This window comes from Phyllobates terribilis, unplaced genomic scaffold (assembly GCF_046119375.1).
Source record: "Phyllobates terribilis strain yellow unplaced genomic scaffold, ASM4611937v1 Scaffold_6__1_contigs__length_29720123, whole genome shotgun sequence".
Classification (NCBI taxonomy): Eukaryota; Metazoa; Chordata; class Amphibia; order Anura; family Dendrobatidae; genus Phyllobates; species Phyllobates terribilis.
In genome coordinates, this window is record NW_027362766.1 from 10,532,918 (window position 1) to 10,544,960 (window position 12,043).

The 12,043-nt window shown below is 58.6% G+C and overlaps 1 protein-coding gene across 1 annotated transcript; it reads right to left on the reverse strand.

Moving 5' to 3' along the window:
• Positions 1-5,129: 5,129 nt before the first annotated feature.
• SLC27A3 (solute carrier family 27 member 3) lies at positions 5,130-11,336 on the reverse strand. Its single transcript, XM_073637365.1, has 10 exons — positions 10,818-11,336; positions 9,264-9,473; positions 9,034-9,192; positions 8,836-8,960; positions 8,529-8,723; positions 7,826-7,916; positions 7,555-7,753; positions 7,393-7,490; positions 7,189-7,319; positions 5,130-5,714 (listed from the first exon to the last, which is right to left on the reverse strand). The coding sequence occupies exons 1-10, from the start codon at positions 11,299-11,301 to the stop codon at positions 5,538-5,540; spliced, it is 1,869 nt and encodes a 622-aa protein (XP_073493466.1). The 5' UTR covers positions 11,302-11,336; the 3' UTR covers positions 5,130-5,537.
• Positions 11,337-12,043: the final 707 nt, after the last annotated feature.

Consider the following 12,043-nt stretch of genomic DNA (forward strand, 5'->3'; position numbering starts at 1 on the left):
ATAATTATACAGTGCCCCCAGAGCCGATACCTGTACCTTAAGAGTACTGGTGGCTAGTCCCATGTTTAACCCCTTCTGGAGGAATTCTAGTATGGCCTCAATAGGAACCCTCCCTTTGGCAGACTGACCCGAGGTAGACAAGAACTTAGCCCAGGTTCTACCATAGATTCTAGTTGTTATCGGCTTTCTACTTGCTAGAAGGGTAGTAACAAGATCTGGAGAAAACCCCCTTTGAGTCAATAGCGACCTCTCAAAATCCAAGCCGTCAAATGCAGGCCCGCTCTTTGGGGATGACAGACTGGGCCCTGCCTGAGGAGATCCGGGATGTCCGGAAGAACCCATGGATCTGCTTGGGACATTCTCTTCATCCAAGTGAACCATGGTCTCTTGGGCCAGAACGGGGCGATCAATATAACCCTCGCCCGTTCCTCTCGGATCTTCCTCAGGATAGTAGGGATCAGTACTAAAGGGGGAAAGGCATAAGCTAGAGTGAAATCCCACTGAATCTGCAGCGCGTCCACCGCAAACGCCCCCTCTTTTGGATTCAGGGAGCAAAAGGTTTCGGTCTTCCGATTGTGTCTGTTTGCAAACAGATCTATCTGGGGCTGTCCCCACCGAGCCACAATCTGCTGAAAAACGGCTGGATTCAACTCCCACTCTCCTTGTTTCAAGATGTGACGACTCAAGAAATCGGCCTTTATGTTCTCTTCCCCTTTTATATGCAGTGCCGAGAGCGTAACCAGCCGACTCTCGGCAAACCTGAAGATCTGATCCGCTATTAACATCAGAGGGAGAGACCTGGTACCCCCCTGATGATTGATGTAGGCGACTGTTGATCTGTTGTCTGACATTATCCTGACGTGAGGACCCTGAAGAACAGAACTGAATTCTTTTAGCGCGTTTCTGGCTGCCAACAGCTCTTTCATGTTGGAAGAGAGGCTTGTCTCGCTGTCCGACCAGAGGCCTTGTACAGAACGATCCCTTAGGTGAGCTCCCCAACCTTCCGCACTTGCGTCTGTTGTAATTGTATCCGACACCTGGAAGGTCCAAGGAACCCCCAAAGATAGGTTGACCGGAGATGTCCACCAGTCCAGGGAGTTGATCACAACATCTGGAAGAGATATTTTCCCATTCAGGCGACCTTTGAGCCGCCTGTCCGCTGCCAGAATCTCCTGTTGAAGACATCTGGAATGGTGCTGGGCCCACTGAACCGCCGGAATGCAAGACGTCATTGTACCCAACAGAGACATTGCACTCCTCAGGGTGATGGTCGGATTGCTGACAATCTGAGATGTTAGGGATCTGATCTTCAGTTTCTTTTCCTCTGGCAGAAGACAGGTTTGGTTTTCCGAGTCCAGAATGAGACCCAGGAAAGACTGAACCCTCTTTGGTTCCAGCCTTGACTTCTCCAGATTTAACAGCCAACCTAGGCGTCTTAGACTGGCCATGACGTCCGCCAGGGCTAGAGCACAGAGTTTACTTGATCTGCCCACTACTAAGAAGTCGTCCAGATAAGGGATGACTAAAATATCTCTTTCCCTCAAGTGCGCTGTGACCTCCAGAATGATTTTTGTGAAGACTCTCGGCGCCATGGAAATGCCAAAGGGATGAGCTGCGAACTGAAAATGCCTTACGTGCCTGCCGAATTGTACAGCTACTCTTAGAAACTGTTGATGATCTGGCAAAATCGGGACGTAGTAGTAGGCGTCCTTCAGATCGAGGACGCACATAAAACAGTCCGGAAATAACATCTTTATGGCTGATTTTATTGTTTCCATCTTGAAAGGCCTGTAGATTAAATGGTCGTTCAGTCTCTTTAAGTTCGCAATGGTCCTGAAGAAGCCGTCCGGCTTCTTTATTAGGAAGAGGGTCGAATAGAATCCTCTTCCTTGCTCGGGTGCAGGTGTTTCCACCAGAACTCCTTTCCTGAGCAGAGAGAGAACTTCCTGCTGTAAGGCTATCTGTTCCGCTAAACCTCTGGGGGCTGATATTTTGACAGTGTTCTTGGGCCTGCTCTTGAACTCTAGTGTGAGCCCCCTCCTGATTATCCCTAAGATCCAAGAATTGGATGAAATTTTCTTCCAGGAAGGCAGGAAGTGGGACAATCTTCCTCCCACCTGGGGGGGAACTGTCACTTAGGGGCTTTCTTATTCTCGGAGGAGGGACCCCAAAACATGAAGCCTCTGCTATACGGCTTTCGGTCTTTCCAGCTACCTTGGTCTCTGGGAGCTTTACTGCGGCTGTATTTTCTCTTCCGAAAGGAACTGTTAAATCGGGAACCAGACACCGTGGGAAATCCATGTTTTTGTCTGCGGCTTTATCTAGGATGTCATCTAGACCTTTGCTAAACAAGAAGTCCCCCTCACAAGGGATTGAGCACAGTTTAGACTTTGACTGCACATCTCCTGGCCAGCTCTTGAGCCATAGCGCCCTACGGGCTGCATTAGAGAGGTTTGCAGACCGGGCAGCCAGCCTAACTGAATCTGCCGATGCATCTGCCAGGAATGCAGCCGCTCCCTGCACAAGAGGAAGGTCTGATAGAATTTTCTCCCTGGACACATTCCCCCTGATCTGGTCATCCAATTGTTGAAGCCAGATCATCATAGATCTAGCAGTGCAGGTCGCTGCTACTGCCGGTTTAAGGGCCCCTGCTGACGACTCCCAGGTTTGCTTAAGGAAGGACTCCGCTTTTTTATCCAGCGGGTCTTTTAAGGCTCCTAAATCCTCAAAGGGCAGAGTGGATTTTTTTGAAGATTTTGAAATGGCCACGTCAATCTTAGGGGTTTTGTCCCATTTAGCCGCATCCTCATCCTCAAAGGGGTACTTCCGCTTGGAGGATGACGGCAGCTGACCCTTCCTCTCCGGTTTCTTCCATTCCCTTTCTATCAGAGATTTAATCCTGTCATTGACCGGAAATGAGCGTCTCCTCCTTTGGTCTAAGCCCCCGAACATAACATCCTGGACTGTTCTGGGCACTTTGGTATCGGTAATACCCATAGTCCCTTTGACGGCTTTAACTAGTCTCTCAGTATTATCAACCGAAAAAGAAGGTTTGCCCCCCCCCCCCCCCCATCATCATCCGAAGACTCCGATGACGATGAGGAGTGATTAGAGGAGGAAGGCAGTTCTCTCGTAAAACGGGACTCCACTGATTCTGAAGAAACTAGTTTTTGCTTCTTCTTTTTGAGTGAGGTTAAGCCTCTTAAAGACTCTCTGACCTCTGTCTGGATTAGATCCTTTAATTCTAAAGAAAACCTGGGGGACTCCTCTGCAATGGTTTTCTGAATACAGTCTGAGCATAGGTTTTTGGCATAGGAGGTGGGAAGACAGATTTTGCATAAAGCACACTCCCTGTTGATAGAGATAGAGATACACATTATTCAAGGTGAGACTTTCACGAAGATCACTCACCACACTGCCGTTCAGACTAGGGTACCGGAGGCGGTGGTTGCCGTTCACATGAGGGCTCCCATCTGGCGGAGGTGGACTGACGAAGTCTTTTCTGACCAGTCTTGCCGGAACTCGTACGCCCCTCACTGCTGTGACTTTGTCTATGGGAAGATTTCCGTTCCATTTGTTTGAGCTGCTTGCGCTGCTTTGATGGCTGTGGCTGCTGCTGTACTTCCTGTGGCGGTGACAGCTGCTGCCCAGGTGACTGCGGTTCCTCATTCATCATGGCGGGGATGCAGACACCGCCATCCTGATTGCTCCCCATCCTTAAAAGCAGTAGGGCTCCACCTCCTTTAGGCTCCTCCCCTTCCGGCAGCGTGCTCATCTTTTTCTTTTTTTAAACTTTTAGCCAGCTGGCGCGCTACCCGCAGATCCACCTGCCTCTGCGCGTGCGCAGCCCAGCGGCACCCGGCGCGCTTGCAGCGGGATGACAGCTTCCCACCCGCGCATGCGCAGACCCGGTTTCCGGCGCACTCAGTGATAGGACGCGTCAGCACCCCGCGCGTGCGCAGCCCGGACTTCCGGCGCGCTCCGTCACAGGGTGCGACGCGACCCCCACGTGCGCAGCCCGGAAGACCTGCCGGCCGGTGCGCTCAGTTCATCTTTGCGAGGCGCAGACCCGGCTGCAGGCCCCGGCGCACGCGGGGAGGCATCCAAAGGAAAACAGCACCTCCTCCCCACACGCAGACCCGGGCAGCAGCCAGACGGGCTGGGAACAGGGACCATCTGCTGCTTCCACGGCCTCCAGGCCGCACCGTCCATAATCCAGGTACGTGAGGTACCACCTGGTGAGGCTCCCATCAGGGACAGGAACCAAAAACTGATGCGGAGGAGAGGTACTGCCTTTTTATTCAGTAGGTTCCTGTCCTTGGTGGGCGGATACCCTCTCTCAGGTGGTGCTGTCATGGGAGAAGGGGAAAAATTCCTGCATTCAACAAGGTATAAACCATTGTCCCTTCTGCCTGGAGAGGACGGTGCAGTCATCCTGCACAGTAAGAGAAGGAAGCAAAACGCAGAATTATTGCCGGTACCTACTGAGCGTGTGCGACCAGTGCCTATTCATGGGCAACCAAGTTGGCAAAACCTACCATGTGGGTTTGAGGGGGCGATATTTGGAGCAACTAACATTTATGATATTTTGAGAACTTTATTTTAGGATTTTAAGCTACCAACCTGTGATTCATAGTGGGAGTAACCCTCCAATAAGACAGGAGCCTCTGAGCATGTGCAGTAGAAACTTCACCTACTCCCTATATGTGTACGAAGATGGCCACCCGGTGGATATCCTGATCTTAACTAAGCACCCCTGAAATCTCCAGCATTACATTACAGACAGGGTGGACAGCAGTGTGAGCAGCCTCTTCTCACCTCAGCACCCCTGATATCGCCATCATTACATTAGATAGACATGGTGGACAGCAGTGTGAGCAGCCTCTTAGCTCAGCACCCCTGATATCTCCGTCATTACATTAGAGAGACATGGTGGACAGCAGTGTGAGCAGCCTCTTCTTATCAGGGGTTCTGAGCTAAGAGGCTGCTCACACTGCTGTTCACCCCGTCTATGTGATCTTATGCTGGAGATACGAGGTGTGCTGAGATAAGAAGGATGCTTACACTGCTGGGAATGTGGGATCGGTGCAGTTATGGGGGGTTTTGTACCCCTTTCTCAGACAGAAAACTTATTCTATGATATGAAACGTTTATTGAAAGTTTACTGCAGTAAAAAAGTTACAAAAAGTAAAAAAAAAAGAGAATACAAAGTGTAGCCATTACCCTGGAAAAGCAAGCACGGGAGGACACGCGGGGTCTGCGGTCAGATGATTAGTTTATGGTTGTTGCTGTGGACAGAGGAAATTCTAGGAGTAAAAATCAGGGTGGTTGCAGTGAGGACTGCACCGTGGTAGAAGCACTGTCGCTTCACGCGCTCCGCAAAGGTCCCTGCTGTCAGCCATTTCCAAAAACAACTAGTCCCTGGTCAGTGAAGCCACGACTGGGGTAGGGGCAGAGCTACGTGACCTCCTCAGCTCCAGCTAGAAAGGCCAGGCGACAAGAGGGGAGCGATCCTTACACAGCCGCGGTCAGGTGCGCTACAGTCTAAGGTCAGAGGTGACGATGCGGGAGTGGAGGTCCTCCGTGAGGAGGCGGTAGGTGTGGGCAGCCTCATCCAGGAGGTACAGCGGCTCCTTAATGTGTGACGGGGAGAAGCCTTCCTTCACCAATCGCTGCTTCTGCTGTTTGAAAGTCCCGGTGGTCTCCATCTCATACTGCAGATTACGGACATGGGATCATTAACTGCAAATTGGCAACACCAACAATGCTCACAGGGCAAGTACCTGCACACGCCAGCACCATATGGACCGGAAGTACCAACCCCGGAGGTGAGCGGGCGGAGGCAGCACAACTGGAGCCAACGCAGCCATAAGTAAGCGGAGGCAGCGCGGGCGCAGCGGAGGCAGAGCGGGCGCAGCGGAGGCAGAGCGGACGCAGCGCGGGCGCAGCGGAGGCAGCGCGGACGCAGCGCGGGCGCAGCGGAGGCAGAGCGGACGCAGCGGAGGCAGAGCGGACGCAGCGGACGCAGCGCGGGCGCAGCGGACGCAGAGCGGACGCAGCGCGGACGCAGCGCGGGCGCAGCGGAGGCAGAGCGGACGCAGCGCGGGCGCAGCGGAGGCAGAGCGGACGCAGCGCGGACGCAGCGGAGGCAGAGCGGACGCAGCGCGGGCGCAGCGGAGGCAGAGCGGACGCAGCGCGGGCGCAGCGGAGGCAGAGCGGACGCAGCGGAGGCAGAGCGGACGCACCGCGGACGCAGCGGAGGCAGAGCGGACGCACCGCGGGCGCAGCGGAGGCAGCGCGGACGCAGCGGAGGCAGAGCGGACGCAGCGGAGGCAGAGCGGACGCAGCGGAGGCAGAGCGGACGCAGCGGAGGCAGAGCGGACGCACCGCGGGCGCAGCGGAGGCAGCGCGGACGCAGCGGAGGCAGAGCGGACGCAGCGGAGGCAGAGCGGACGCAGCGGAGGCAGAGCGGACGCAGCGCGGAGGCAGAGCGGACGCAGCGCGGAGGCAGAGCGGACGCAGCGCGGAGGCAGAGCGGACGCAGCGCGGAGGCAGAGCGGACGCAGCGCGGAGGCAGAGCGGACGCAGCGCGGAGGCAGAGCGGACGCAGCGCGGAGGCAGAGCGGACGCAGCGGAGGCAGAGCGGGCGCAGCGGAGGCAGAGCGGGCGCAGCGGAGGCAGAGCGGGCGCAGCGGAGGCAGAGCGGGCGCAGCGGAGGCAGAGCGGACGCAGCGGAGGCAGAGCGGACGCAGCGGAGGCAGAGCGGACGCAGCGGAGGCAGAGCGGACGCAGCGGAGGCAGAGCGGACGCACCGCGGGCGCAGCGGAGGCAGAGCGGACGCACCGCGGGCGCAGCGGAGGCAGAGCGGACGCACCGCGGGCGCAGCGGAGGCAGTGGAGTGGAGGTAACCGGAGCCAACATGGCAGTCAGTAAGCGAGCGAAGCAGATGCAATGTGTGGGTACCAGAGGGAAATAGACATAGCCATAAGGAAGCGGGTGGAGCAGAGAACGCGGCTGGACGTAGCGGAGGAAGCGCATAGAGCGATGCTGACACCGCCGAGTATAAGAGAGGCCAGTGCTGGAGATGAGCGTGCAGAGCGCCCGCCTGCTATCATCTACTATTATTGCTGGAGATGTATGCAGACAGATGGTTAGCGCCCCGCGGAGGGGTCGTCGTACAATACCTACCATCACTCTCAGGAATCGAGGGCGGGCATAGGGCGGCAGGAAATCCACCACATGACAGAAAACCTTATCTGGGTCCATCTGGTGCCCGGGGCGCAGGGTGACAGCCGCCATCCCTGTGCGCCCTTCTTGCCCTGGAGGAGGAGACCAGCATTATACACTATGCCATACACTGTGCGGCTGGTGGTGGGGCGGGGGGCAGATTACCTGGCACCGGCACCCCATAGACGTTGACCTCCTGGAAGCACTGCAGGCCGCTCATGATCTCGGACACCTCGGTGGTGGCGACATTCTCCCCCTTCCACCTGGAGACATAGATATAAGTGCCCAGTGATGGGGGTAAGATGAGGGGTAGGGATTGGCACTTACCGGAACGTATCGCCCATCCTGTCCCTGAAGTAGATGAGGCCGAGGTCGTCCTGCATCATCAGGTCGCCCGTATTGAAGTAACAGTCGCCCGTTCGGAAAACGTCTCTTAGCAACTTCTTCTCTGAGAGCTCCCGGCTGCCCACGTACCCCAAGAAGGGAGAAGTGGGTGTCACCGGGGAGATGAGGAGCCCGGTCTCTCCTGCACACAGATACAGGGGTCTGTAAGCACCGGACTGACAGCAAGCAGAGGCAGAGACCACCCAGCACAAACCTGGAGCCGTCAGCTGACACCGGCCTGCGCCGTCCCTCACCGGCTGCTCCTCCTGCGGGTCATAGCGGACAAGCTCGAACGGGCAGAAACGCTGCAAGGAAGAAAGGGGCAGCCACTTTACCGATTACCAAATAAAATACTTCTAATAAATGTTCTTACGAAAGACAAACCACGTTTATCAGTGCGTTAGTATGAAGATGAGGGGACGCGCCGTACCCGATGCTGGCACTGCCTGATCCTACCTTGCCGCGGAGGTTATATATTATATTTTTATTTTTTTGTCACTACAGGGTGATATAGGGCGAGGAGGGCGAGTTGCCGGTGAACAGGGCGCCATTGTGCAGGTTATAGGGTGCCAACCTCCACGGCAAGGTAGGATCAGGCAGTGCCAGCATCGGGTACGGCGCGTCCCCTCATCTTCATACTAACGCACTGATAAACGTGGTTTGTCTTTCGTAAGAACATTAGAAGTTGTATTTTATTTGGTAATCGGTACAAGTGGCTGCCGATGATTTTGATGGTATTTCGGCTGTACTCAATAATTGAGTTTGTGCTGTGATCTACAGAAGAAAGGGGGCGCCGATTACACACACACTGCCTGCAGAACATCACTCCTGCTTGGTGAGATATTCTGCAGGATCTATCACCATGTATCTGTCAAGAGGGGATATCGCTGGGAGCTGCTGGGCGCGGTGGTACTTGCCTTGTAGAGGGAGGAGCCGCGTCCCACGGCTCCGGGGGTCCCAGTATAGTTGAAGAAGCTGATGTTGAACTCAGTCAGGCCGTACGTCTCGTAGATTCTGACATTTCCGAAGCGGCGGCTGAACTCCCTCCAGACGTCAGGACGCAGTCCGCTGCCCGCGGCCAGCCACACAGCGTGCCTCGCCTCACCCTCGCCCTGCGTCAGAAAGAGAAATCACATGACCAAGTCAGCGGTGAGTGACCTCGAGACTGGCACCTACGGACGGACCCCCGGCGGCTGGCACCTGCGGACGGACCCCCGGCGGTACCTGCGGCTGGTTGGTCAGGTAGCGGCACAGCTCGCCGATGTACTGGAACACGGTGACTTGATATCTGCGGCAGTCGCTCCAGAACTGAGAGGCAGAGAATCGGTCCTTTAGGACTAGCGAGGCCCCTGTAAGGACAGAGAGGTGAGAGCACTGCCGCCGCCGCCGCCGCATTCTGGGAGTTGTAGTGACTGCACTCACCGATGCCGATGCAGCCGCCGACCCCCAGTAAGGCCCCGGCTTTGTGGTAGAGCGGCAGGGACATGTAGATGACGTCGGCAGCGCTCGCCCCGCACAGCTGGTAGAAGACACAGCACATCAGCGTCTTCAGGTGGCTGATGCGGGCGGCCTTGGGTAATCCTGCAGCAGAGAGGACAGGTCACGGGCAGCCGCGCACAACCGCCACTCATCTGACCTGCCACCATCCTTACCTGTGGTCCCGGATGTGAAGATGCAGATGGAAGTGTCCATGGGGTCAGTGGGTGGCCCGGTGTCGACTGGCAGGGGGCTGTCTGAGGCTTCCTCCATCAGATCCTGCAGGTTAATGACCCCGGGGGGAAACTGCCCGGCGCCCATCACCCAGATCGTGACGTCCATATCCTGCAGCTCCGGCAGAATCTCTAGGACCGCGGCAAAGAGCTCTGAGAAAGACGGCAGAGAGGGGTCAGCGCGACGTAACACTGCTCAGTGATGCCCCTACACGGTTAGCGCAGGAGGAGGTAACTACACAGCGCCAGGGCTGGCGATGAGCCCCCCCCCCCGGCCCCGCACAGTACCTATGCTGGCGATGAGCCCCCCGGCCCCGCACAGTACCTGGGCTGGCGATGAGCCCCCCGGCCCCGCACAGTACACGGCACCTGGGCTGGCGATGAGCCCCCCGGCCCCGCACAGTACACGGCACCTGGGCTGGCGATGAGCCCCCCCCCCCCGGCCCCGCACAGTACACGGCACCTGGGCTGGCGATGAGCCCCCCCCCCCCCGGCCCCGCACAGTACACGGCACCCGGGCTGGCGATGAGCCCCCCCCCGGCCCCGCACAGTACACGGCACCCGGGCTGGCGATGAGCCCCCCCCCGGCCCCGCACAGTACACGGCACCCGGGCTGGCGATGAGCCCCCCCCCGGCCCCGCACAGTACACGGCACCCGGGCTGGCGATGAGCCCCCCCCCGGCCCCGCACAGTACACGGTACCCGGGCTGGCGATGAGCCCCCCCTCCGGCCCCGCACAGTACACGGTACCCGGGCTGGCGATGAGCCCCCCCTCCGGCCCCGCACAGTACACGGTACCCGGGCTGGCGATGAGCCCCCCCCCCGGCCCCGCACAGTACACGGCACCCGGGCTGGCGATGAGCCCCCCCCCGGCCCCGCACAGTACACGGCACCCGGGCTGGCGATGAGCCCCCCCCCGGCCCCGCACAGTACACGGCACCCGGGCTGGCGATGAGCCCCCCCCCGGCCCCGCACAGTACCCGGGCTGGCGATGAGCCCCCCCCCCGGCACCGCACAGTACACAGTACCTGGGCTGGTGATGAGCCCCCCTCTGGCCCCGCACAGTACACAGTACCTGGGCTGGTGATGAGCCCCCCTCTGGCCCCGCACAGTACACAGTACCTGGGCTGGTGATGAGCCCCCCGGCCCCGCACAGTACACAGTACCTGGGCTGGTGATGAGCCCCCCGGCCCCGCACAGTACACAGTACCTGGGCTGGTGATGAGCCCCCCGGCCCCTCACAGTACACAGTACCTGGGCTGGTGATGAGCCCCCCGGCCCCGCACAGTACACAGTACCTGGGCTGGTGATGAGCCCCCCGGCCCCGCACAGTACACAGTACCTGGGCTGGTGATGAGCCCCCCGGCCCCGCACAGTACACAGTACCTGGGCTGGTGATGAGCCCCCCGGCCCCGCACAGTACCTGGGCTGGTGATGAGCCCCCCGGCCCCGCACAGTACCTGGGCTGGTGATGAGCCCCCCGGCCCCGCACAGTACCTGGGCTGGTGATGAGCCCCCCGGCCCCGCACGCCCGCATGCAGTGCACCAGGCCTCCTCTGCGCACGTTGGTGTTGAGGAATGCCGGCACCAGCCGCACTTTGTAGAGGGAGAACCATGCGGTCAGGAACCGAGGCTCGTTCCCGAGCAGCAGAGCAATGGTGGCCCCGGGGCCCAGGCGGGCGGCGGCGGGGCTCAGCGCACGGGCGGCACGGTTACTGGAGGACTCCAGGTCCCGGTACGTGATCTGCTCATCCCGGTACCGCAGGAACACGGCGTCCGCCCGAGTGCGGAGCTGCAGCTGGAAGAGCCCGGGGAGGGACAGCGCCCCCTGCTGGAGCCACAGCCGCACCGAGCGCTTAACGCGCCAGGCCTGCACACAGAAACGGACGTCCTCCAGCAGCAGCCGCGCCCGCCGGAGGCCCCGGGGCCACAGCCACAGAGCGAGCACCGGGAGCAGGAGGACGACAGCAAGCGGCCACATCACTGCGAACAGCGCCGCCCACCGGAGAGGAGCCGCCGTATATACCGCCCACAGGGGGAGGAGCTACAGCAACTACAGCCAACCAGAGAGAAGCTGCAGTGTGTACCGCCCACCTGGGGAGGAGCTACAACATATACAGCCCACTGGGGAGGAGCTACAGTATATACCGCCCATAGGGGGAGGAGCTACAGCAAATACAGCCAAGTATATACCGCCCACCTGGGGAGGAGGTACAGCATATACCGCCCACAGGGGGAGGAGCTACAGCAAATACAGCCAACCAGAGAGAAGCTGAAGTATATACCGCCCACCGGGGAGGAGCCGCCGTATATACCGCCCACCAAGGGAGGAGCTACAGCAAATACAGCCAACCAGAGAGAAGCTGCAGTGTGTACCGCCCACCGGGGAGGATCTACAGTATATACCGCCCACAGGGGGAGGAGCTACAGCAAATACAGCCAACCAGAGAGAAGCTGAAGTATATACCGCCCACCGGGGAGGAGCCGCCGTATATACCGCCCACCAGGGGAGGAGCTACAGCAAATACAGCCAGAGAGAAGCAGCACTATGTACCGCACACCGGGGAGGAGCCGCCGTATATACCGCCCACCAGGGGAGGAGCTACAGCAAATACAGCCAACCAGAGAGAAGCTGCAGTGTGTACCGCCCACCGGGGAGGAGCCGCTGTATATACCGCCCACCGGAGAGGAGCTGCAGTGTATACCGCCCACAGGGGGAGGAG